Here is a 23731-nt window from a genome sequence, read left to right on the forward strand (position 1 = left end):
ATGAATGAAATTGGTACAGTGCTGGTAGCTAAGAAGTGTTTGATTTCTGGACTGCAATGTGCGACTGAACAACAGGAGTGGCTCATTTATGATATAAATCCCATTATTCTCACTTTCTAACTCCACACTGTGAGCCAATTTTTTCCCCACAAGAATACTGAAACAAATATTTGACTGACAGGCTTTTTCAGAGCACTGCTTATGTTGTAAAAACAGCACACAGTAGTTTAAAGTGTATTAATCTTCCTTTGTTAGGGAATGGAGTATCCTTTGCTAAAGACATGGAACAGCTTCTGTGTGAGGAGAGATTAAAAAGACTGAGACTTTTCAGCTTAGAAAATAGACGAGTAAGAGGGGATATGATGGAGGTCTATCAAGTCTTGACTGGCGTGGAGAAAATAAATAAGAAGTCAAGTATCAGAGGGGTAGCTGTGTTAGTCTGTATCCACAAAAACAACGAGGAGTCTGGTGGCACCTTAAGGACTAACAAATTTATTTGGGCATAAGCTTTCGTGGGTAAAAAACCCACTTCTTCAGATGCACGGAGTGAAAATTACAGATGCAGACGTTATTATAGTGACACATGAAGAGAAGGAAGTTACCTTACAAGTGGAGGACCAGTGATGACAGGGCCAATTCAATCGGGTTGGATGTGGTCCACTCCCAATCCCTGATGGGAAGGTGTCAATACCAAGAGAGGGAAAGTTGCTTTTGTAGTGAGCCAGCCACTCCCAGTCCCTATTCAAGCCCAAATTAAGGGTGTTAAATTTGCAAATGAATTGTAGCTCTGCAGTTTCTCTTTGAAGTCTGTTTCTGAAGTATGGCTACTTTTAAATCTGTTGTAGAATGTCCAGGGAGACTGAAGTGTTCTCCGACTGGCTTTTGTATGTTACCATTCCTGATGTCCGATTTGTGTCCATTTATTCTTTTACTTAGGGACCGTCTGATTTGACGAATGTACATGGCAGAGGGGCACTGCTGGCACATGATGGCGTATATCACATTAGTAGACGTGCAGGTGAATGAGCCCCTGATGGTGTGACTTATGTGGTTGGGTCCTCTGATGGTGTCGCTAGAGTAGATATGGGGACAGAGTAGGCGACAAGGTTTGCTACAGGGATTGCTTCCTGGGTTAGCGTTTCTGTGGTGTGGTGTGTAGTTGCTGGTGAGTATTTGCTTCGGGTTGGGGGGCTGTCTGTAAGCGAGCACTGGCCTGCCTCCCCAGGTCTGTGAGAGTGTGGGATTGTTTTCCAGGATAGGTTGTAGGTCATTGATGATCAGGTTTTAGCTGGGGGCTATATGTTAGGGCCAGTGCTGGTCTGTTATTTTTCTGTTCTGTTATTGACCTGTCCTGTAGTAGGTGATTTCTGGGTACCTGTCTTGCTCTGTCAGTCTGTTTCCTCACTTCCCTATGGTGGTATTGTAGTTGTAAAAGTGCTTGATAAAGATCTTGTAGGTGTTTGTCTCTGTTTGAGGGATTGGAGCAAATTCGGTTGTATCTTAGCGCTTGTCTGTAGACAATGGATCGTGTGATGTGTCCTGGATGGAAGCTGGAGGTATTCAGGTAAGTATAGCAGTCAATAGGTTTCCAGTAAGGATGGTGTTTTTGTGACCATCGCTTATTTGCACTATAGCATCCGGGAAGTGGATCTCTTGTGTGGACTGGTTCAGGTTGCTGTTGGGGTGGAAATTGTTGAAATCCAGGTGGAATTTTTCAAGGGCCTCCTTCCTGTGGGTCCAGATGATGAAGATGTCATCAATGCAGCGTAACTAGAGGAGGGGCACTAGGGGACGAGAGCTGGGGAAGCGTTGTTCTAAGTCAGCCACAAGAATGTTGGCATACTGTGGGGCTATGCGGGTAAGCATAGCAGTGCCGCTGACTTCAAGGTACAAATTGTCCCCAAATCTGAAATGGTTGTGGGTGAGGACAAAGTCAAAAAACTCAGCCACCATGTGTGCTGTGGCCTCATCAGGGATACCGTTCCTGACAGCTTGTAGCCCATCCTTGTGTGGAATATTGGTGTAAAGAGCTTCTACATACATGGTGGCCAGGATGGTGTTTTCAGGAAGATCACCAACACATTGTAGTTGCCTCAGGAAGCTGGTGGTGTCTTGAAGATAGCTAGGAATGCTGGTAGCATAGGGTCTGAGCAGAGAGTCTAAATAGCCAGAAAATCCTGCTGTAAGAGTGCTGATGCCTGAGATGATGGGGCATCCAGGATTTCCAGGTTTATGGATCTTGGGTAGTAGATAGAATACCCCTGGTCGGGGCTCTGGGGGTGTGTCCGTGTAGACTTGTTCCCGTGCCATAGCAGGGAGTTTCATGAGCAGATGGTGTAGTTTCTTTTGGTAACCCTCAGTGCGGTCACAGGATAGCGGCGTGTAGAATGTGGTGTTGGAGCCTGGCAGCCTCCTGTTCATAATCCGACCTGTTCATTATGACTACAACACCTCCTTTGTCAGTCCCTTTGATTATAATGTCAGAGTTGTTTTTGAGGCTGTGGATTATATTGTGTTCTGTACGGCTGAGGTTATTGGGCAAGTGATGCTGTTTATTTACAGTTTCAACCTGTGTACATCTGCAGATGCACTCTTTGTAGAAGTCCACAGTCTGTTGTTTTGATCATCAGGACGGGCCCACGCAGAATTCTTCTTGTTTTAGTGTTGGTAGGAGGGTTCCTGTGGGTCAGTGCACTGTTCAGTGGTGTACTGAAAATATTCCTTGAGTCAGAGACATCAAAAGTAGGCTTCCAGATCATCGCAGAACTGTATCATGTTCATGGGGGTGGTGGGGCAGAAAGAGAGTCCCCGAGATAGGACAGTCTCTTCTGCCAGGCTAAATGTGTGGTTGGACAGATTAACAATATTGTTGGGTGGGTTAAGGGTACCACTGTTGTAGCTCCCTGTGGCATGTAGGAGTTTAGATAGTTTACTGTCCTTTTTCATCTGTAGAGAAGTGAAGTCTGCATTGTAAATGGCTTGTCTCATTTTTGTAAAGTCCACCCACATGGCAGTTTATGTGGAAGGTTGGTTTTGAATGAGAGTCTCCAGTTTTGCGAGCTCATTCTTGATCTTCTCCTGTCTGCTGTACAGGATGCTGATCAGGGGGTTCCTCAGTTTCTCTGAGAACATGTGGCACAATTCTCTCCACCGTCAGTGAAGTATGTCAATTGCAATGGATTTTTTTTTTTTTTTTACCTTCAGTCCATCTGGTATGATGTCCATCTGTTTGCACTTGGAGAGGAAGGTGAGGTCTGTCTGAATCTCAGAGTTTTTTGATGAGGTTGATGGATTTCCACTTCATATAATCATTATAATCCAACCGCAACTAAATCATCCCAGCCAGGGCTTTGTCAAACCAAGCCTTAAAAACCTCGAAGGATGGAGATTCCATCACCTCCCTAGGGAACCCATCCCAGTGCTTCACCACCCTCGTGAAATATCCAACCTAGACCTCCCACACTGCAACCTGAGACCATTACTCCTTGTTCCGTTATCTGCCACCACCAGAACAGCTGAGCTCCATCCTCTCTGGAACCCCGCTTCAGTAGTTGAAAGCTGCTATCAAATCCCCCCTCACGCTTCTCTTCTGCAGACTAAATAAGCCCTCAGCCTCTCCTCATAAGTCATATGCCCCAATCGCCTGATCATTTTCGTTGCCCTCCGCTGGACTCTCTCCAATTTGTCCACATCCCTTCTGTAGTGGGGGGGACCAAACTGGATGCAATACTCCAGGTGTGGCCTCACCAGTGCCGAATAGAAGGAAGTAATCACTTCCCTTGATCTCCTGGCAATGCTCCTACTAATACAGCTCAGTATGCTGTTAGTCTTCTTGGCAACAAGGGAACACTTTTGACTCATATCCAGCTTCTCATCCACTGTAACCCCTAGGTCCTTTTCTGCAGAACTGCTGCTTAGCCAGTCAGTCCCCAGCCTGTAGCAGGGCATGGGATTCTTCCGTCCTAAGTGCAGGACTCTGCACTTGTCCTTGTTGAACCGCGTCAGAATATCTTTTGGCCCAATCCTCTAATTTGTCTAGGTCCCTCTGTATCCCATCCCTACCCTCCAGCATATCTACCTCTCCCCCCCGTTTAGAGTCAAACGCGAACTTGCTGAGGATGCAATCCATCCCATTATCCAGATCATTAATGAAGATTTTGAACAAAACCGGCCCCAGGACAGACTCCTGGAGCACTCCACTTGATACCTGCTGCCTACTAGACATTGAGCTATTGATCGCTACCCATTGAGCCTGAGAATCTAGCCAGCTTTCTATTCACCTTACAGTCCATTCATCCAAGCCATACTTCTTTAACTTGCTGGCAAGAATACTGTGGGAGACCGTATCAAAAGCTTCGCTGAAGTCAAGGTAAGTCCACCACTTTCCCCATATCCAAAAAGCCAGTTATCTCATCATAGAAGGCAATTAGGTTGGTTAGGCTGACTTGCCCTTGCTGAATCCATGCTGACTGTTCCTGATCACCTTCCTCTCCAAGTGCTTCAAAATGGATTTCTCGATGACCTGCTCCATGATTTTTCCAGGGACTGAGGTGAGGCTGTAGTTCCCCGGATTCTCCTTCTTCCCCTTTACGAAGATGGGCACTATATTTGCCTTTTTCCAATCATCTGTGACCCCCAAGATCGCCACGAGTTTTCAAAGATAATGGCCAATGGCTCTGCAATCATATCAGCCAACTCCCTCAGCATCCTCAGATGCATTAGATGACCTCTAGGAAAAAACAATCACCCAAGTGTGGCTCCAGGGTTTCTCATACCTCTTTGAGACCCACCATAACACTGCTTTGCAGTGTCTCAGCACACAAATACAAGTTACTTCTGTTTACATGATAGTTCTAGTCAAGCAACAGAAAAGTAAAAGCACAAGCAAGCAAGACATTATGATTTTAATCAGTTTTTTCATTTTAAATCTAAGGCCGGCTCCTCAAGGTGTAAATCAGCACAGCTACAATGAAATCTACCAAACAATGCCAATTTACACCTACTGACAATCCAGTCAATAGGCTTTTATGCTCTGTTACAGGATAAACGTTCCACCATGCCCAATTTGTTCAAAAGGAAAGTTCATCAAATATAAAAACCTCAAGACTACCTGTTGTTGTCCTGTATCCAAACCTAGTGCTTTAACAAACCCGGAGGGATCAATATATCGTCTATTACTGTTCTGTAACAAAGCAAACAAATACTGAAGATGTTCACAAATTGTCTGGGGTTCATAATCTATTGGAAAAAAAAATGCCCAAGTTAGTGATCAGCAAGTTACAGTTTTTCTCAAAACAATACAAGAGAAAATTAAAGTCGTTCCAAGTAGAATAATTTACTTTTTGTTAGTCAATGGAAGAAACTTTTTTAAATACACATCTTGATGGCCAAAACAAGCTGTTCTTGTTTACAGCTCACATTATAAATCGTCATGAGCTCTAAAGTGGTTAAAATTAAGAATCAGAAAAATCAGTTCTAAAGAAGACAGATTTTCCCATTTTAGACTGCACTGCCTTTCCCACAGCCAACGTTCAGTAGGGGGAGAAGGCCCTAAGGCTATTAGTTAATATTAAATTCTGTTATGTTGTACACTTGAGGTTTTCCACAATATTTTGTTGCTTTCAAAATACCCTATCTTCTGAGTACCTCCTCCAACAAATGAAGTGATGGGCTAAAAGTAACACCTTACCAAAAATGGCCAAAAATGTATTTTATCTGATGTGAAATACCAGCTGCAAGAGTACTTTTAAGCAGCATGGTAAAACAGATATTACAATGCAGTATTCCATGGTGTAAAACAGAAAGCACCATACCGTTAAGCCACATTAACTGCAAAGCACACCTATAGCACGCCAAACAAAGAACATGGGCCACTGGTCTAATCTAGTGTGAACAATCTATCTAGTACATAATTCTAGCACCAACAGTGGCCAATGCCAGATTTTTCTACATAATTTCCTTATGTGGGACTGAAGTTCTCGCATGAAATATGCCTATGGGTGGAATCTTCTTCCTATTCCCAGTCATCTAGCGGTAAAATAATGTCCTGAAACATGAGAATTAATATTTCTTCTAATTTTTCCCTCTCTAGTCACTTAATATGGTTTACCATGTTTCACTTTATAAAGCAGAAAATGACTTCACACCATCAGGTTCACAAAATTTCAGAGTAGCTCATTCGAATACATTAAACTTCTCTCTTTGCTCAGATAATTAAAGCAACTTTTGCTTATAACAAGACACAGGCTTAGGAGATGCTGTGACCTTCCACTAACCTCTGTCTTTAGGGATGCCTTCACCAGTTACATATTCACTGCAGGTGCTTGGACACAAGTAAAGCGCTTGCCGAAGTTCCAAGTTAAGAAACCACATCTGCAAGAAAGTGTTCACGTAGCATGTGGCTCCAAGGTTCGTTAGGCCTACAAAGGCGTTCTAACAGAAAACATGATATGAATTAATTCCTATTTAAAAGGAGCAGACTGATAAAACTGAGTGTCAGTTAGGCTCTTTCTACACTACTGCTTTTAGCTGAGTTTGTAACTAGTTATTGGTGCTGAGACTCTACAGATTTCTGGAGTTTTCCTTCAAACTTCTTAGTCTCCAACAGCACGTGTCCAATCAACATGGTGTCATTAAATAGACAATTGTTCATCTGTAATTCTGCTTATCTGCAGATATCATCTGACTCTAATTATACTAACACACTTCCCTGTCCTGTTTCTTAACTCTGGAGGGAAGCACGTAACATTTTGAACTTCTAATTCTCTTCTGGTGATTTCTTTGGATGCCTCTTATTGTTAGAATGCAGAGAATTCATTGCATTCTGCTCATCAAGGAAATGAAATTGAATGCACCGAGGCATTCAGAGCTGGTCTCAGATGGGGAATGAACAACTAGTGCCTCAAATCTTTGAATGCTAAGGGAATTCCAGACCCATACTCGGGAGCTAAAACCCAGTAATGGGAATCCAGTCAATATGGTATTCTTTGAAGAAGAGGGTTCTTCTATATAGGCCCTTAACCTACAAACACGTAAGCAGATATATAAACTTTCCTCACATAAGTAGAAAGCATTTGCAAAACTAGAGCTACAGTCTGAATGACAAAAGAAGAGTTTCTTTTACCTTTTTCCTCCGTTCAGAGTTTGGATCATCAATGTTGTGAAAGCTATTTTCATCAATTTCTCCTAACCAAACATGTTCACCAATCCCAACCAAACAGTTTGGGTTTCCTCTGCAGTTTCTTCTACAAAAACAGTTATGAAAACACTAAATTATAGACAATACGCTTGCCATTTGTAATTAGTGCATAAACAGGCAGCGGACAAGGTGAACCAAGTTATTTTTATTTGCAAAACAAAGGGCAACAGCAAACAGAATAAAGAACACTCAGAAGTAACTTGAGAAGTTTTCTTTAGTAATAGTATGTGTTCTTTAATTTATGACCAACAGGTTCTGGTTTTTACGGAACAGGCTTGGAGGTACTGGTTAGTGTTAATCTCAGTACAACTCACCCAAACAAAATCCTCGTTTTAGTTGTTGAAAAGAGCAGAAATACCACTTTCTCCACAAAGGGCATTTTTATTTGGTTTTACAAAGGCAATTTACAGCTCACAGCGATGCTGCCTGATTGCTCTTGACAGTGCTCCTATCCCTCGTCCAGCTATGTACAACTTCAACTCGCTCACCCACACGTAACAGGGTGACAAGCCCGAGACGGTGGAAAGGGCTTGATGTTGTCACTTGTTCAGCAGGCACCGACAGCCCATTGGGGGCAGGCGGGTATTTTAACATACTTAGAGTAGACTGGGTGCGTTAATGGCCTATGTCTGCCTAAAAGCATTTACTGCTGGGGTAGGTGAGTTTTCCAAGAAATGTCTGTAGACAAAAGCCCCTCCCTAGCGGAGGCAGAAGCAGCCGTTCTGGTAAATCCATCGGAAGTCGGCACAGGCTGGTTCCCACCAGGCCCAAGGCCCGACGTCCGGCAAGACACTGAACGCCACCGGAACGGTGCCAACTTGGAAGTCTCAGGTGCCCAGGGCTCCGCCGCTCTCTGCGGCCGCTACAGCCCGAGGGGCGAGCGGGCGGCAGAGCGCTTGGGCGGCGTGTAGCGCCCCGGGCTCGGCTGCGGGCTCGGCCCGGGCTCGCCGGCGGGGGTCACGTGGGCGCCGGCGGGGACGGGCCAGCCCCGCGCCGAGCCCGCCATCGCAGCCGGGCCGGCCCGGAGCCGGGAGAGCGCGGCCGCGGCGGCCCAGGCGGGCGGGGCCGGGCCGGGCCTGCCCCGGGCGGGGGGGCGGTACCTGCACACGCCGCGCTGGCAGGGCTCCAGCCCGACGCGATAGGCCGCCTCGATGTGCTCCTGCGTCACCTCCTCGGGCGGCACGGTCTCGGTCCAGCGCCAGGCCGCCTTCTCCAGCTGCAGCCGCGGGGCCATCGCGCTCCGCGCCGGGCGCCGCCTGCGGAGCGAGGGAGCGGCTCAGACGCGGCCGGGCCCCCCGCGACACGGACGTTGAGCGCGCGCCCGACGCCTCTGCCGCGCGGGCCCGCCGGGAGCCCCCCTCGCGCCGCGCGCGCGCCCGGCGCGCGCGCCCGGCGCCCCCGCCCGCTGCTCCGCCTGGTACCTGGCCGCCCGCTGGCTGCGGCCCCTCGCGCGCCGGTGCGCGGCCCCGCTCAGCCCGGCCGGGCGGCTCCTTGGCTGCGCGCCTGGCTCCTGGCTCTCGGGCCCAGGTGGGGGCTGCGCCGACGCGGTGACGACATGGAGCGACCGCACGTGAACGGGTGACGTCGACACCCCGCGCGAGCAGCGTCCGCGGCGTGAGGGGCGTGGCCTGCGGAGGGGCCGGAGGAGGCGGGCTCCCGCCGACGGGCCCCGAGCCGGGCGAGCCGGCCGCGGGGGAGGCGCTGTGAGGAGAAAGGCGGGCTCCCGGGCCGCCCGGCCTCCGCGGGGAGTAAAGGTTCTGTCGCCCAGCCAGAGTTGGCAGCTCCCGGGCGCGGGCAAGGTGGAGAGGCCTGGTCCTGTGGGGCGTCGGGTCCTGGGGGGGCTGGGGCCGCCGGGCCGCTGCTGTGGGGGGGGGGGCGTCGTGTCCTGGGGGGGCTGGGGCCGCCGGGCCGCTGCTGTGGGGGGGGGGCGGCGGGTCCTGGGGGGGGCCGCCGGGCCGCTGCTGTGGGGGGGGGGGGGCGGCGGGTCCTGGGGGGGGCCGCCGGGCCGCTGCTGTGGGGGGGGGGGGCGGCGGGTCCTGGGGGGGGCCGCCGGGCCGCTGCTGTGGGGGGGGGGCGGCGGGTCCTGGGGGGGCCGCCGGGCCGCTGCTCTGGGGTCCTGGGCTCCACGGTGAGAAAAGTGAGGGGCTGGTTCCATGGGCTGCCGCCCCCGCGAATGGCTTGCAGCAGACGCAGACCCCTCTGTATAGGGAAGGCGCTCAGGGGTACGTGGCTTATGTGAAACATTTCTCTCTGCTGCCCTCTTAGGCCTCTGGCAAGATCAAGTCCGGCACCAGTGTGAGGGTGCACCCCATAAGGCTTATGGAAATATGCTTAGGCATGTAACTATGACATAACTGGCATATGCTTTGTTACGTATGTCATGTGACATCTCTGCAAAGGTTATGATCTACTGAATATATTCATCCTATTTGAATGCATGTATCATTTTTGTATTCAAAGTTGTATACGAATATTGGCTGTGTACTTGTTTGATGTTAAGTAGCCTTAGTAAGGCATTTGGCCAGCTTCTTTCGGCACTTAACTTGCAAATTCCTTTCTAATCAAGAAACACTTAACAGATAATGGATCTTGGAAGGCTCCAATCTACATAAGAAGTCTACATGAGGCCATTCAAGGTAGCATGTGAACCATGTCTGCTACCTGTAAGTTTTGAGTCATGCATGGACATGTGACTTGCCCATGTGACCCCAAAACTCCATCTTGTAGCTGAGTAACAGCCGTGTTAGTCTGTATTCGCAAAAAGAAAAGGAGTCCTTGTGGCACCTTAGAGACTAACCAATTTATTTGAGCATGAGCTTTCGTGAGCTACAGCTCACTTCATCAGATGCATACCGTGGAAACTGCAGCAGACTTTATATATACACAGAGAATATGAAACAATACCTCCTCCCATCCCACTGTCCTGCTGGTAATAGCTTATCTAAAGTGAGCATCAGGTTAGGCCATTTCCAGCACAAATCCAGGTTTTCTCACCCTCCACCCCCACACACAAATTCACTCTCCTGCTGGTGATAGCCCATCCAAAGTGACAACTCTTTACACAATGTGCATGATAATGAAGTTAGGCCATTTCCTGCACAAATCCAGGTTCTCTCACTCCCACCCCCATACACACACAGACTCACTCTCCTGCTGGTAATAGCTCATCCAAACTGACCACTCTCCAAGTTTAAAACCAAGTTAAACCAGAACATCTGGGGGGGGGGGGGTAGAAGCTATTACCAGCAGGACAGTGGGGTGGGAGGAGGTATTGTTTCATATTCTCTGTGTATATATAAAGTCTGCTGCAGTTTCCACGGTATGCATCTGATGAAATGAGCTGTAGCTCACGAAAGCTCATGCTCAGATAAATTGGTTAGTCTCTAAGGTGCCACAAGGACTCCTTTTCATCTTGTAGCTGGGATTCTACACGGGGAGGGCTGTCCACCCACAAGAGAGAGTCTATTTAAACCCCTGGGAGACCACTCCATTTTGTCTTCAGCTGGATCAAGAGATAGCCTCTTCACGCCCAAAGGATACCTGAAAGAAACTGGAATAAAGGACAGTAACCACGGGGGTGTGAGAGATTGCTGGACCCAGACTAGAAGGAGACTAGTCTGTAAAAGGAAGCTGACTGAAACACCTCTGAGGGTGAGATTCCATTTGTAATCACTTTCTTTCTGTATTAGGTTTAGACTTCAGTGTTTCATTTTATTTTGCTTCGTAATTCACTTTGTTCTGTCTGTTATTACTTGAAACCACTTAAATCCTACTTTTTGTATTTAATAAAATCACTTTTTACTTATTAATTAACCCAGACTATGTATTAATACCGGGGGGGGCAAACAGCTGTGCATATCTCTTTCAACGTTATAGAGAGCAAACAATTTATGAGTTTATCCTGTATAAGCTTTATACAGGGTAAAACGAATTTATTTGGGCTTTGGACCCCATTGGGAGCTGGGCATCTGAGTGTTAGAGACAGGAGCAGCTTTTGTGGGACATGGTTCAGACTTGGGTCTGGCTCAAAGCAGGCAGGGCACTGCACCCCCAAGCTGACAGCTACCTCCCTAGGTAACGCATTCCAGTGCTTCATCACCCTTGTAGTGAAAAAATTTTTCCTAATATCCAACCTAAACCTCCCCCACTGCAACTTGAGACCATTACTCCATGTTCTGTGATCTGCTACCACTGAGAACAGTCTAGATCAGAGGTGGGCAAAACTATGGCCTGAGGGCCACATCCAGCCTTCGGGACCCTTCTGCCCAGCTCCTGGCCCAGGAGGCTCATCCACAGCCCCTCCCCCACTGCTCCCCTTCCCTCACTGCACTGTCGGCGCAATGCTCTGGGCGGGGGGGCTGCAGAACCCGGCCACCGGTGCTCCAGGCAGCGCGGTGAGCGGGCAGGGAGTAGGGGGTGTTCTAGATAGAGGGTTGGCTAGAGGGCAGGGGAGTTCGGGGTGGTGGTCGGGGGTGGGGGAGTGGATAGGGGTTGGAGCGGTCAGAGGGCGGGGAACAGGGCGGTTTGATGGGGCGGAGGTCCTGGGGGGGGCAGTCAGGAATGAGAGGGGGAGTTGGATGGGGCGGTCAGGGGACAGTGAGTTGGGGGGCAGGGCGGATGGGGCAGAGGTACCGGGGGGGCTGACAGGGAACAGAGGGGGTTGGATGGGGCAGGAGTCCCGGGGGGGGGGGGGCGTCAGGGAGCAAAAAGCAGGGGGTGATAGGAGGCAGGGTCAGTCACCTGACTGTTCTGGGACGCACAGCCTCCCCTAACCGGACCTCCATACAATTTTCGAAACCTGATGCTGCCCTCAGGCCAAAAAGTCTGCCCGCCCCTGGTCTAGATCCATCCTCTTTGGAACTCCCTTTCAGGTAGTTGAAAGCATCTATCAAATCCCCCCTCATTCTTTTCTTCTGCAGATTAAACAATCCCAGTTCTCTCAGCCTCTTCTCATAAGTCATGTGTTCCAGTCCCCTAATCTTTTTTGTTGCCCTCCGCTGGACGCTTTCCAGTTTTTCCACATCCTTCTTGTAGTGTGGGGCCCAAAACTGGACACAGTACTCCAGATGAGGCCTCACCAATGCCGAACAGAGGGGAATGATCACATCCTTTGATCTGCTGGCAATGCTCCTACTTATACAGCCCAAAATGCCGTTAGCCTTCTTGGAAACAAGGGAACACTATTGACTTATATTCAGCTTCTCGTCCACTGTAACCCCTAGGTCCTTTTCTGCAGAACTGCTGCCGAGCCATTCGGTCCCTAGTCTGTAGCGGTGCATGGGATTCTTCCGTCCTAAGTGCAGGACTCTGCACTTGCCCTTGTTGAACCTCATCAGAATATCTTTTGGCCCAATCCTTTAATTTATCTAGGTCCCTCTGTATCCAATCCCTACCCTCCAACATATCTACTACTGCTCCCAGTTTAGTGTCATCTGCAAACTTGCTGAGGGTGCATCCACCCCATACTCCAGATCATTAATGAAGATACTGAAGAAAACCAGCCCCAGGACCAACCCCTGGGGCACTCTGCTTGATACCGGCTGCCAACTAGACATGGAACCATTGATCACTAGCCGTTGAGCCTGATGATCTAGCCAGCTTTCTATCCACCTTATAGTCCATTCATGCAGCCCATACTTCTTTAACTTGCTGGGAAGAATACTGTGGGAGACCATATCAAAAGCTCTGCTAAAGTCAAGGAATAACACATTCGCTGCTTTCCCCTCATCCACAGAGCCAGTTATCTCGTCATAGAAGGCAATTAGGTTAGTAAGGCATGACTTGCCCTTGGTGAATACAGATGACATATGCTACATGTTCCTGGAGATAAAGGTTAAAAGAAAATACTAATTTCCACAGCAGCAACTTCAAACCAAATTGTGTGTGTGCAGGGAGAGAATCAGTTCAAAGGCAACTTTGCTTCTTGCTGCTGTGCGTGGGAATTATTAATATATTAAAACTGTCAAGATTCTAGGGAGAGTTTGGGAGGAGCGTGATGGGTAACAGCAGTGCCTAGACATAATTTAAGAAATATATAGCTTTAATGAGGTCTCAAACATAGGCGCTGACTCCGTGGGTGCTCCGGGGCTGGAGCAGCCAGGGGGAAAAATTAGTGGGTGTTCTGCACCCACCAGTAGGCAAGCTCCCCTCCTCACCTCACCTCGCCTCTGCTGAGTGTGCCAGGTCCCCACCCCTCTGCCTACCTCCTAGCGCTTGCAAAACAGCTGTTTCATGGCGTAACAAGCTCCGGGGGGCGGGGGAGAGCGGGAATGTGGTGTGCTCAGGGGAGGAGGTGGGGAAGAGGCGGGGCTGCGGTGGAGATTTGGGGAAGGAGTGGAATAGGGACAGGGAGGGGGCAGGGACTTTGGGGAAGGGGTTGGGATGGGGGCGGGGCAGGGGCGGGCGGGGCATGGGTGGAGTCGGGGCAGGGCCAGGGGCAGATGGGGGTCAAGCACCCACGGGCGCCAGCAGAAGTTGGCGCCGATGGTCTCAAATATGTGCCCAAGGGAAGGAGATGCACAGTATCTTCTGCTGTTGCACAGAGACTTTTCTGTCATGCCAAGTACTGCTGTCTCAGACTGTGGTTCCAATTAACTGCTGTGGGACTGTATTTGGAATGTGAGAAACTTTGGCAGCTTTCTAGGATGCAAGGCTCTGGTAGTCATTGGTATGTTTAATACTATATAGTCTAAGCCTGCTCAAAGTGGGTCTAACCAGCGTAGTGTTCAAAATGCCGGCTGCTGTATTGAACCCTGCCTGCAGTAGTGCTCTCAACATTCATGCTACCATTCATGGAGCTGAACTGGGGTAGTGATGGTGGGATTTTTTTCATCAAAAGGCCTTAGGTCAGATGCAGTTTTTATTCCTGGGGGGATTCTGCACAAAAAAATTCAAAATTCTGCAAAATTCTGCATATTTTATTTGTCAGAATAATGCAATATAAACACACCATAGAATATCAGGGTTGGAAGGGAAGGGAAGGTCATCGAGTCCAACCCCCGGCTCAAAGCAGGATCAATCCCCAATTTTTGCTCCAGATTCCTAAATGGCCCCTCAAGAATTGCGTTTGCAACCCTGGGTTTAGCAGGTCAATGCTCAAACCACTGAGCTATCCCTCCCCCGTTTCACTTATTTTGGTAATTTATTTAAACTACAACAGGGAAAAAAGTCACAATATCTATTCAGCATTTCCTAAACACATGAAAGTTAACTTACAAACACTTGGTAACCGAGACCCTGCCTTCCAGTTATAATCCTGGATTTTCATTTAAATTACATTACAGAACACCAAATAGAAAAATAAAAGGAGAAACTCATTTCAAATTGGTCAGACTTTCACACATGAAAGTCATAGTCTTGCTAATCATTGTCCTGGACCTGGCTGGGGACTTTGGAAAGTGTTTGCTTCTGATTGTCCTGGCGTTTTACTGACTGCTTGAAATGTTTTATTTCCCTCAAAGTCTTTTTTTTTTTTTAAATGGGTAAGTAAAATAAATCCTGAGCTGTACCCCACTGTGCCACTTTGGCACAGGAGAAAAGTGAGAAAACGCATAGATCTTCCCAGCTGATTCCCTTCCTGTCATTGATAAGGCTTTCCATCCCTCTGGCAATGTAGAGGCCTTACAACTTCTACAGGTTTTTATGCTCCTGGGAGAACTGACTGAGAATGGGAACAGTTAACTAACAATAGGAACGTTAACAATGTTACTAGGCAGGCAGGCGGTTCCATTTCTGCCTTGGGACAGAACCTTCCTCCTGCATAATAAAAAGCCCTACCCTTCCATGTCCGGCAAGCCGCAGAAGCAAGCAAGAGAGAGACAGGCCTTGTCTACACTGCCACTTTACAGCACTGCAACTTTCTCGCTCAGAGGTATGAAAAAACCACACCCCTGAGCACTGCAAGTTTCATAGGGGTGGGTTTTTTACAGCGCTTGGGAGAGCTCTCTCTCATGGCTGGTGCCACAACTACACAGCCACAGTAAAGCGCTGGTATGTCAGTGCTTTAACATTGCTAGTGAAGACATCCACAGTCTCTCTCGCTTGTTGGCCGGTAGGCACGCCCCACCCCCTGACGGTGAGCGTCTCTCCCCAGGCATGCCCTGCCCCTCTGCCCCCCTACCCCCCGCAGTGATTGGCGTCTCTGAGGCTGCTCCAGGCATGCTGGAACAGATGCACTGCCTGGGCTGCCAGATAAGAGGCATGTCCCCCCCAGATTTCTTTTGCACTTTTCTGCACGGGGGTCACAGAAATATGCAGGCCGTATGGGGGCGCAGAATTTTGTCAGGAGTAAACGGTTTTGGAGACGCATCAATGCCCATTCCTGCTTCAAGAGAAGGGAGAATCTCTCTTGTCTTTGCTGAGCTGATAGCCTCTAGAGTAGAGCATATTAATAGTTACTCTGTACCTCGTAAACTTGAGCTTCAGTTTGCTGCAAATTATAATCCAGCGTGGTCAAGGAAGCTCAATATAAGAAAATGTACAGAAAAGGACAGGAATCTGAACCTGAACTAAATAGTTGCTTTGCAAGTACTGTAAGGTGGAAATCTGTGCGTATTATAGTGACATACAAGTTCATGGTGCTGCATATGAACACCATGTCTGCTAAAAGAAAAGGAGGACTAGTGGCACCTTAGAGACTACAGACTAACACAGCTGCTACTATGCTCAGATAAATTGGTTAGTCTCTAAGGTGCCACTAGTCCTCCTTTTCTTTTTGCCAATACAGACTAACACGGCGGCTACTCTGAAACCGTGTATGCTGTGCATCAGGATCTGGGGTGAGATCTGATGACCACAAATGCAGGGAACTGTGTATAATCCCCTGTGGGGCCAACAATACATCCATAGATGCTATCACTAAGATGGTAGAAATCCTCAAGGATGAAATTGGATCACTTCAAATGAACCAAAGCATACAGCAGTTATTGATTTGCTTCTAGGCCTGCACTTCAGAGGGCAGCTGCTCAATGACCTTGACACATTGCCATTTTCTTTGCCTGTGGGTGACTAGACTGACAGTTCACTTCAGATGCTTTTTTATATTTTCATCAAATACTCAGCGCTTATGAACACGTCTCTGGGCATGACTGAACTATCTGAACCACACAGGGCATCTCAAAAACTACACTGCAAAGTAAAAGCTTTAAAACATCATTGTACTTGCTACAGACGCAGGAAAGTTTAGTTGCATTAAAATTGATGCACTGTTTAGTTTTAAGAGCACAACTCTCTAATCTTCAGTTTATATCTAAGGCTAAGATTTTGTCATGGTTATTTTTAGTAAAACTCACGGACAGGTCACAGGCAAAAAACAAAAATTAACAGAAGCCGTGACCTGTCGGTGACTTTTGCTGCTGCAGCTCCATGGTTTTCCCGTGCTGGGAGCTGTGGGGTTCCCCCTCTACCCATGGCAGCTGGAAGCTGCAGGGGGGCTCCCCTCCACCCTCGGTGGCTGGGAGCTGCAGGGTGACCATATTTCCCAAAGAGAAAACAGGACACCCCCAGCCACTTGCCCAAGGTGCTGCCCCGCCCATACAAGGCTGTCACTTGTCACTGGAACCCTGAGGAGAGCCCCCTCGGCTAGCCTGTGGCTAGAACCTTGCAGGGGGCCCCCCTGGGGAGGCTGTTGCTGGCGCGGGCCACACTGGCTGCTAGCCCCAGTCCCTGGGCCCCTGGGACTGAAGCAGAGAATGTCAGGGAGGCCTCTGGAAGTCTCGGATTCTGTGACTTCCATGACCTCCATGACATAAATGTAACCTTAATTATACCCAGTGTTTGTCATTCACTTTTTATTGTGCTCAGAAAGCAATGCAGTTGTCTTTCTGGTAATCCTGATATGACTTTAAAGAAACATACTTCTAGTTTGCACAATCTGAAGGCGGGGGGGAGCCAAGCTGATTTCAAGGAACCGCATTAGTAAATGGAAACTGCCCAGTAAAGATGATTTCCAGTGCTACTGTTTGGTTAGTTGCTACAAGTTTTATAAAATGAATTGCAGAGCAGTATAACGAACTAGTTACACATCAGCCTGCTTTATCTGCAGCATGCTGCTTTTGCACCTTTTGACAAAGAGAAATGTACAGTAAGACAGAAAATTAAAGGATTTAAAGAAGACTTTTCCATCTTAAATCAGGCACATTGGTAATTGTGACCTAGTGCAGGGGTTCTCACAACAAATATCTTGGTGGAATTCCTAGTGCGGCCACCAACTCTTGCTGGTGGCCGCTCTGACAATTTTTCCTAAAATACTTAATTAACTTTAGGAAAAACAAATAAATATGCATAGATACATGTCCAAATCATTGTAATTTGTCTATTTAGGGGTTTTTTTGCCAACTCAATAATAAAAATAATGTAGTTGTCCCTATTCTTTACTGGACCTAAACAGAACAGAAACACAAATAAGGTGCTTTGCCTGTTTTGCTTTTTTCGGTTGATTTTTTTTTTTTTAAGACTTGCTAGCTAGTAAGTCTGCTATTGTGAAAAGTGATATTTGTATATTTGTTTATATCACTTTTCACAGCAGATTTACTCATCCACGGCAAGCGGGGGGACAAATTATATCCTGGATGGGGAGATGAGTAAGGAGGCAGGAGGGCCGGGACAATGGGGCACTGGATGGCTGGTGGAGGCAGTGGGGGTTAGGGGAATGGGGGGGTGAGTCTGGGCCTGGAGCCTGGGGTCCTGCTGCAGGAGTGGGAGCTGGAGGAGTGGGAGCCAGGGGCGATTTGTGGGGGGGAAGCCTGGGGTCACAGCCTAAAGCCCTGCAGTTCGGGGACAGAACCTGCTGCCCACCCCAGGGCTGAAGCCCAAAGCCCAAGCCCCGCTGCCCCCAGGAAGGCGGGGAGCTCAGATTGGTTGCCTGGCTCCTACAGTGTTCTTACTATAGTTTCAACAAGTTTGCCCCGTACTGAAGTCAGGGTTACCGGCCTGTAATTGCCGGGATCACCTCTGGAGCCCTTTTAAAAAATTGGTGTCACATTAGCTCTCCTCCAGTCATCGGGTACAGAAGCTGATTTAAATGATAGGTTACAAACTACAGTTAGTAGTTCTGCAATTTCACATTTGAGTCCCTTCAGAACTCTTGGGTGAATACCATCTGGTCCTGGTGACTTACTATTGTTTAATTTATCATTTTGTTCCAAATCCTCCTCTAATGATACCTCAATCTGGGACAGTTCCTCAGATTTGTCACCTAAAAAGAATGGCTCAGGTTTAAAATCTCCCTCACATCCTCAGCCGGGAAGACCAATGCAAAGAATTAATTTAGTTTCTCCGCAATGGCCTTATCATCCTCGAGTGCTCCGTTAGCATCTCGATCGTCCAATGGCCCCACTGGTTGTTTAGCAGCTTCTTGCTTCTGATGTACTTAAAAAAAAATTTGCTATTACTTTTTGAGTCTTTGGCTAGTTGTTCTTCAAATTATTTTTTGGCCGTCCTAATGATATTTTTACACTTCATTTGTCAGAGTTTATGCTCCTTTCTATTTTCCTCACTAGGATTTAACTTCCATTTTTTAAAGGATGCTTTTTTGGTCCTCACTGCTTCTTTTACTTTGTTGTTTAGCCACGATGGAACTGTTTTGGTTCTCTTACTGTGCTTTTAATTTGGGGTGTACATTTAAGCTGAGCCTCTATTATGGTGTCTTTAAAAAGTTTCCATGCAGCTTGCAGGGATTTTACTTTTGGCACTGTACCTTTTAATTTCTGTATCACTAACTTCCTCATTTTTGTGTAGTTCCCCTTTCTGAAATTAATTGCTACAGTGTTGGGCTGCTGTGGTGTTTTCCCTGCCACAGAGATGTTAAATTTAGTTATGTTATGGTCACTGTTACCAAGAGGTCCAGCTGTATTCATCTCTTGGACCAGATCCTGTGCTCCACTTAGAACTAAATCAAGAACTGCCTCTCCTCTTGTGGGTTCTAGCTGCTCCAAGAAGCAATCATTTAAGGTGTCAAGAAACTTTATCTCTATCCCATCCTGAGGTGACATGTACCCAGTCAGTATGGGGATAATTGAAATTCCCCTTTATTATTGAGGTTTTTGTTTTTATTGCCTCTCTAATCTCCCTGAGCATTTCACAGTCATTCTTTTTCTGGACTGTTTGTGTTCGAAAAGTATTCTCACTTACACTAGCTGGTCACACATCTTAGGTGCACCATGGAAATCAAGTTGTGACAGTCTTGATTGGTTATCAAGTACAGGAATAAATGCAGTAAAGGGGGATAAACCTGAGAGTCTCTTCATTAAGTTTAGAAGTGGGAGCAACAAGGGTGATGTCATGGTGGGAGTCTGCTATAGACCACCGGACCAGGGGGATGAGGTGGACGAGGCTTTCTTCCGGCAACTCACAAAAGTTACTAGATCGCAGGCCCTGGTTCTCATGGGAGACTTCAATCACCCCAATATCTGCTGGGAGAGCAATACAGCGGTGCACAGACAATCCAGGAAGTTTTTGGAAAGTGTAGGGGACAATTTCCTGGTGCAAGTGCTGGAGGAACCAACTAGGGGCAGAGCTCTTCTTGACCTGCTGCTCACAAACCGGGAAGAATTAGTAGAGGAAGCAAAAGTGGATGGGAGGCAGTGACCATGAGATGGTTGAGTTCAGAATCCTGACACAGGGAAGAAAGGAGAGCAGCAGAATACGGACCCTGGACTTCAGAAAAGCAGACTTTGACTCCCTCAGGGAACTGATGGGCAGGATCCCCTGGGAGAAAAACATGAGGGGGAAAGGAGTCCAGGAGAGCAGGCTGTATTTTAAAGAATCCTTATTGAGGTTACAGGGACAAATCATCCCGATGTGTAGAAAGAATAGTAAATATGGCAGGCGACCAGCTTGGCTTAACAGTGAAATCCTTGCTGATCTTAAAAACAAAAAAGAAGCTTACAAGAAGTGGAAGATTGGACAAATGACCAGGGAAGAGTACAAAAATATTGCTCAGACATGCAGGAGTGGAATCAGGAAGGCCAAATCACACCTGGAGTTGCAGCTAGCAAGAGATGTTAAGAGTAACAAGAAGGGTTTCTTCAGGTATGTTAGCAACAAGAAGAAAGTCAAGGAAAGTGTGGGCCCCTGACTGAATGAGGGAGGCAATCTAGTGACAGAGGATGTGGAAGAAGCTAATGGACTCAATGCTTTTTTTGCCTCTGTCTTCACGAACAAGGTCAGCTCCCAGATTGCTGCACTGGGCAGCACAGCATGGGGAGGAGGTGACCAGCACTCTGTGGAGAAAGAAGTGGTTCGGAACTATTTAGAAAAGCTGGACGTGCACAAGTCCATGGGGCCGGATGCGCTGCATCTGAGGGTGCTAAAGGAGTTGGCGGATGTGATTGCAGAGCCATTGGCCATTATCTTTGAAAACTCATGGTGATCAGGAGAAGTCCCGGACAACTGGAAAAAGGCTAATGTAGTGCCCATCTTTAAAAAAGAAAAGGGATCCTGGGAACTACAGGCCAGTCAGCCTCACCTCAGTCCCTGGAAAAATCATGGAGCAGGTCCTCAAGGAATCAATTCTGAAGCACTTAGAGGAGAGAAAAGTGATCAGGAACAGTCAGCATGGATTCACCAAGGGCAAGTCATGCCTGACTAATCGAATTGCCTTCTGTGGTGAGATAACTGGATCTGTGGATGAGGGGAAAGCAGTGGACATGTTGTTCCTTGACTTTAGCAAAGCTTTTGACACTGTGTCCCACAGTATTCTTGCCAGCAAGTTTAAAGAAGTATGGGCTGGATGAATGGACTATAAGGTGGATAGAAAGTTAGCTAGATTGTTGGGCTCAACGGGTAGTGATCAATGGCTCCATGTCTAGTTGGCAGGCGGTATCAAGTGGAGTGCCCCAAGGGTCGGTCCTCGGGCCGGTTTTGTTCAATATCTTCATAAATGATCTGGAGGATGGTGTGGATTGCATCCTCAGCAAGTTTGCAGATGACACTAAACTGGGAGGAGAGGTAGATACGCTGGAGGGTAGGGATAGGATACAGAGGGCCCTAGACAAATTAGAGGATTGGGCCAAAAGGAATCTGATGAGGTTCAACAAGGACAAGTGCAGAGTCCTGCACTTCGGACGGAAGAATCCCATGCACCGCTACAGACTAGGGACCGAATGGCTCGGCAGCAGTTCTGCAAAAAAGGGCCTAGGGGTTACAGTGGACTAGAAGTTGGATATGAGTCAACAGTGTGCCCTTGTTGCCAAGAAGGCCAATGGCATTTTGGGATATATATGTAGGGGCATTGCCAGCAGATCGAGGGACGTGATCGTTTCCCTCTATTTGACATTGGTGAGGCCTCATCTGGAGTACTGTGTCCAGTTTTGGGCCCCACACTACAAGAAGGATGTAGAAAAATTGGAAAGCGTCCAGCAGAGGGCAACAAAAATGATTAGGGGACTTGAAACACATGACTTATGAGGAGAGGTTGAGGGAACTGGGATTGTTTAGTCTGCAGAAGAGAAGAATGAGGGGGATTTGATAGCTGCTTTCAACTACCTGAAAGGGGGTTCCAAAGAGGATGGCTCTAGACTGTTCTCAGTGGTAGCTGATGACAGAACAAGGAGTAATGGTCTCAAGTTGCAGTGTGGGAGGTTTAGGTTGGATATTAGGAAAAACTTTTTCACTAGGAGAGTGGTGAAACACTGGAATGGGTTACCTAGGGAGGTGGTGGAATCTCCTTCCTTAGATATTTTTAAGGTCAGGCTTGACAAAGCCCTGGCTGGGATGATTTAGTTGGGGCTTGGTCCTGCTCTGAGCAGGGGGTTGGACTAGATGACCTCCTGAGGTCCCTTCCAACCCTGAGATTCTATGATTCTATGATAAAGCGTTAAGTGATTATGACATTGGGAGTAGTTGTTGTTAGTTCTTCTTGGGCTAACCATGTTCTCTAATTTCTAGCAAATCACCATTTGGAGGAACTTGTGGCTTATAAATTCAGCCTTTACCAGATTGGGAAGCCCCCAGATTTTCCAGAATAACCCTAGTGGGTGCAGCGGGAGCGGGTGGAGTTCCTGCCGTAATGCTAGCACTGCAGAACCCGTGGCCTCTCATGGGAGAGCTAAAGCTTTATGCCGATGGTGCCACAATCAATCAAGGAAGGATTTTTACAAACACACCCACATACTCCACAGATGGGAATTTCAAAGCCAACAAGGGGATTTGGACACCCAGTTTCCATTAGCATTAAACCTCCTGCACCGCTCTGCAGATCTCAGCCTCCAGCAGTAGTTCTGTGAGTGCCATAAGCAAGTCCTACGGGCTGAGCAACCTGCACGGGGAGGGAGACGAAAGGCAAGGGGGAAGTGGGCCCAAGTAGTAGAATCGGGGAAATGGGACCAGGACAATAAAGTTTTGAAGGAAGAAAAAGAAGATGATTTTGTTTTGTCCAGTTGGGTCTTCTGAAAAACGTTGGCGACCTGATACCCTTCCTTAAATGGTTACCTTCTCCCACCTCCCTTGCAAGGTTAAAGCTGCCTGGGCCTGTTCTATGATTTTCCTCTTTATGGCCTGGATTCAGCCAGGTGCTTCAGCATGTGCTTCCCTTGAACGGTCTGTGTAGCTCCATTGATTCGATGGGAGTGCTCAAACACCTCATGGAATCAGGGCCTCAGCAGTTTCCATCAGTTCTAAATCAGTCCCGAGTCCATCGTTTTCAGCCTGGATCTCCCAATACCTGTCTTGTTAATGCTCTGGCACATCCATGCCTCATCCTCACTGGCTAGATATTGTCCATGTCGGTTTGCTGTCACCACATAGATGCCTTTTAGTCTCGTAATGGATTGGAGGTTCCTGGAGCAGCATGTTTTATTGTTCCCCCTGGCTCTTCTACTGCTCCATCAAATTCCCATAGTTGCCATGGCTACCCAACCAACACAAATCCTGACCGTAAAAAGCGGAGTGAAGCAAGGACAAAAGTAAAGCTCTAGGAGTCATTGTGCCCAGACAAGAAAGAGAAAAGTCCTCTGCCTTTTAATCAACAACCAGGGCTGCTGCCTTTCACTATGAGCAGATCAGCTGCTTCCCTTTGTTCCCATGTCACAGCAACCTCCAGCTTGATTTGCTCACTGAAAGCTAGAAGGTCACCACACTCCTCAGTCTACCAGCTGCTGCTGGCCTAGCCAGTACTTCCTCATGTCTCGCTGTAGCTTGGGATTTGGGGCTCCTGAAAAAGAAAACACAAAGATGAGGGGACACTTGCATATGCTATCAAAGTGGCTGATTCTGCTGAACTTCATGGCATTGGAGGTCTCATCCATAGAAACAGGTATGGTGGTTTTTCCAGACTGCTTCTTTTTCCAGACTGCTTCTTTTGCTCCCCAGCTGGGCTGATCCAGAACTCGAGCTCTCTATTTGGTTTACTAGTAGAAACCTGACTTTACACTTGAATCTAAAGTGCATATCTGACGTGCACTGTAGCCACACTCCTTCCTATCTTTGCATAGGTGAGAGCTAAATGGTTTCACTAGGATGGGGAGAGATATGTTCATGGCCTATACAGAAGCTGCTATTTTTCCCGGTTTAAAAGGCAGCTGCATAATGCTGAAT

At 47.7% G+C, this 23731-nt stretch overlaps 1 protein-coding gene across 3 annotated transcripts in view; it reads right to left on the minus strand.

Annotated features, from left to right (window-relative positions):
• Positions 1 to 8519, minus strand: part of USP48 (ubiquitin specific peptidase 48) — a 56907-nt gene extending 48388 nt beyond the window's left edge. For 2 of the 3 annotated variants that reach the window (XM_077837550.1, XM_077837549.1), the window contains exons 1-4: positions 8299 to 8519; positions 7124 to 7244; positions 6276 to 6432; positions 5111 to 5238 (exon numbers count right to left, since the gene is read on the minus strand). In XM_077837550.1, coding sequence (XP_077693676.1) covers positions 5111 to 5238; positions 6276 to 6432; positions 7124 to 7244; positions 8299 to 8432 — 540 coding nt within the window. In that variant the 5' untranslated portion in view covers positions 8433 to 8519. Of the gene's footprint in view, positions 1 to 602; positions 4058 to 5110; positions 5239 to 6275; positions 6433 to 7123; positions 7245 to 8298 lie in introns of those variants that run through there. The other variant, XM_077837551.1, reaches the window with a different exon arrangement.
• Positions 8520 to 23731: the final 15212 nt, after the last annotated feature.

The sequence above is a fragment of the Eretmochelys imbricata genome, chromosome 18 (genome assembly GCF_965152235.1).
Source record: "Eretmochelys imbricata isolate rEreImb1 chromosome 18, rEreImb1.hap1, whole genome shotgun sequence".
Taxonomy (NCBI): Eukaryota; Metazoa; Chordata; order Testudines; family Cheloniidae; genus Eretmochelys; species Eretmochelys imbricata.